This window comes from Penaeus monodon, chromosome 23 (genome assembly GCF_015228065.2).
Source record: "Penaeus monodon isolate SGIC_2016 chromosome 23, NSTDA_Pmon_1, whole genome shotgun sequence".
In the NCBI taxonomy this organism is placed as follows: Eukaryota; Metazoa; Arthropoda; class Malacostraca; order Decapoda; family Penaeidae; genus Penaeus; species Penaeus monodon.
In genome coordinates, this window is record NC_051408.1 from 42,710,259 (window position 1) to 42,710,905 (window position 647).

The following is a 647-nucleotide window of genomic DNA, read 5'->3' on the forward strand; positions in this document are numbered from 1 at the left end:
ATTTCCGCTGCCGTCAACCACTCTCCAACCTTCCCTCTGGGGTGCTTCCTCTCTCGACGGATATTGTGAACCAAGTGCGACCCCGAGCCAACAGAATGATCCAGGAGGGAGGGAAGAAGGTGAACCGCGCACTCCAGGGAGTCAGGACTTCCTTGTCGTCATTCACACAGGTAGGTGACACTGGCTGCCTCCATGGGCTGGCCAGTTGCTTGGGAGATGTTGGTCGTATTTTTTAAATAATTTTTCAGGGGTGCTATCATTCTACCTCCCTGAAGAAAAGAAAAATAGTTTCATATATTTTATAAAAAAAAATATTTCATATCATATAAAAGGTACATAATCTGTAAGAGATATTTCATCTTCCTGTAAAGATATTGTTGCATATCCTCCTATTAAAATATGTTTACACATTGTACTATGAAAATTATTAATTCATATATCTCTTTCAAGAAAAAAAAATCTTTATCTTTCCATGCAAAAACAATCTTATTCTATTATAAAAAGAACATTCTTTTATATTTATATTTCCGAGATTAATATTAAAATGACTATTAGTAACGGCATAATAATAATATAAACACAAACGATACTGCCATAAAAAAGGAAGAGGAAAGACTAGCTATAGAAATGAATAGCTTCATTGGATT

General features: G+C 35.4%; 1 protein-coding gene across 1 annotated transcript in view; it reads left to right on the forward strand.

Moving 5' to 3' along the window:
- Window positions 1-647, forward strand: part of LOC119588092 — a gene marked incomplete in the record, with an annotated part of 5,943 nt that overhangs the window by 2,600 nt on the left and 2,696 nt on the right. Inside the window, 1 exon segment of the mRNA XM_037936801.1 lies at window positions 1-170. Within this exon segment, the coding sequence (XP_037792729.1) occupies window positions 1-170 (170 nt within the window).